This window comes from Amphimedon queenslandica, unplaced genomic scaffold, assembly GCF_000090795.2.
Source record: "Amphimedon queenslandica unplaced genomic scaffold, v1.1 AMPQUscaffold_13522, whole genome shotgun sequence".
Classification (NCBI taxonomy): domain Eukaryota; kingdom Metazoa; phylum Porifera; class Demospongiae; order Haplosclerida; family Niphatidae; genus Amphimedon; species Amphimedon queenslandica.
Genome location: NW_003546242.1, coordinates 1,629,241 through 1,630,895, shown reverse-complemented (window position 1 = coordinate 1,630,895; position 1,655 = coordinate 1,629,241). Strand labels below are relative to the sequence as shown.

General features: G+C 34.8%; 1 protein-coding gene across 1 annotated transcript; it reads left to right on the top strand.

The window, feature by feature from the left end:
• Positions 1 to 800: 800 nt before the first annotated feature.
• On the top strand, positions 801 to 1,649 carry LOC109584970 (uncharacterized). The gene is made up of 2 exons (XM_020000896.1): positions 801 to 915; positions 1,074 to 1,649. The coding sequence occupies exons 1-2, from the start codon at positions 813 to 815 to the stop codon at positions 1,625 to 1,627; spliced, it is 657 nt and encodes a 218-aa protein (XP_019856455.1). The 5' UTR covers positions 801 to 812; the 3' UTR covers positions 1,628 to 1,649.
• Positions 1,650 to 1,655: the final 6 nt, after the last annotated feature.

The following is a 1,655-nucleotide window of genomic DNA, read 5'->3' as shown; positions in this document are numbered from 1 at the left end:
CTCTTCTATTATTATCTACTCTTGCTATAACTATCATTGTTATACAGTGCTTTGCAGGTTGCTTGACCCTGCAAACTTGTTAATCACGTGACTTTCAACATACAAATAATACATGTCACGTGAGCAGAAAGTAAGAAAATTGGGTCAAGCAACCTGCAAAGCTCTGTATTATTATAAGATGTATCAAATACAGCTACATGAGGATAGAATAGGTATAATATCACCAGTGCTTCATTCACTTCATAAAGTCCAAATATGCTTGTTTTTAGAGCTGAATTTATTCAACCTATACAACAAAAAAGAAGCTAAAGAATGGGAAAATGGCCAAATATAATAAAATACTATAGTTTTTGATATGAGGATAGAATATTAATTTAGATGTACTACGTAGTCTGTGGTACTTATCACTACCTGCATGCTTTATACATTAATTCAGCGATATTAATGATAAAAAATAATGTTTTTATGATTGTATCATTGAGATGCCACGGAAAGGAAGATTCTACCAGAATAAGTACTTTGAAGCATCCAAAAGAGTGAAGAGCATACCAGCATCATTTAAGATCTCAGTACTGCTCAATAAATAAACAGCCATTGAAAAATCTTGAGGAACTGGAAGAGAGGGTATGTAACTTGGGTTTGCCTCAACAATGTACTCAAGTACCGACTGACAAAGCAGTTACAGGATTAGTCTATACCCCAATGGTCCACTCTTCTCTTCTGGCTCTTAAAATAGATGACTCACTTGGTGCATCACTCCTAATATTATTGAAAATACACAGCTTAACAGTGCTTCTGAGCTTCATCACTGCATGTCAAAAATAAAGAAGGGCAGTGTATGTAAGGGAAACAAATTACAAGAATTTGATATGACAAATACTGATTTCACTAAAACACCAGTTACCTTTCGAATGGGTAAGCTTACTACACTTATAAATAATTTAATAGAAACACTTATAAATATAAATACATATAAATATAAATTAATTAAATATCGTCATAAATTTAGCCTACCTATAGTATGCCTCATGGCACAAGCCATAAATTAATAGAGTATATTTTCCTATTTACAGGAAACGAAATAATACATAATCCAAGCTGTCACATTCTCTGTCGTAAATCTCAATCCTTTTGTCCATCTTGCATGCAACAAAGGAGAACCCTGATGGTCCAAAAGTGCCGTGCTCAGTGTCATAACACCAATAGAACAGACCCAACAACAACTGTTTCCTACAAATATCTAACAAAAGAAGAAATGAAGCATCGAATGGAGACATTGCACAAACAGTTAACAAAAGTTAAAAAACAGCGAGACCGCTTAGAAAATAAAATCAAAACACTAATAGCAAAGCAGAGTTTATCACTGAATCAAAATGACCACAATGATTTAAAAGAGATTGTTTTAAATGAATGTGATCAAGTTACACACCAGACGTCGCTTCACAGAATATTCTGGGAGCAACAAGTACAAGCCCTAAAAAAATCCGACTCTCGAGCAATAAGGTGGCATCCACTGATGATAAAACTGTGCATACTAATTCGACACCAGTCTCAAGCTGCATACGAGACAATGAGACAGTGCATACGATTGCCATCTCAGAGACTGCTGCGTGACTACACTCACTAAGTTAAATCACAAGCCAGGTTTTTTGAGT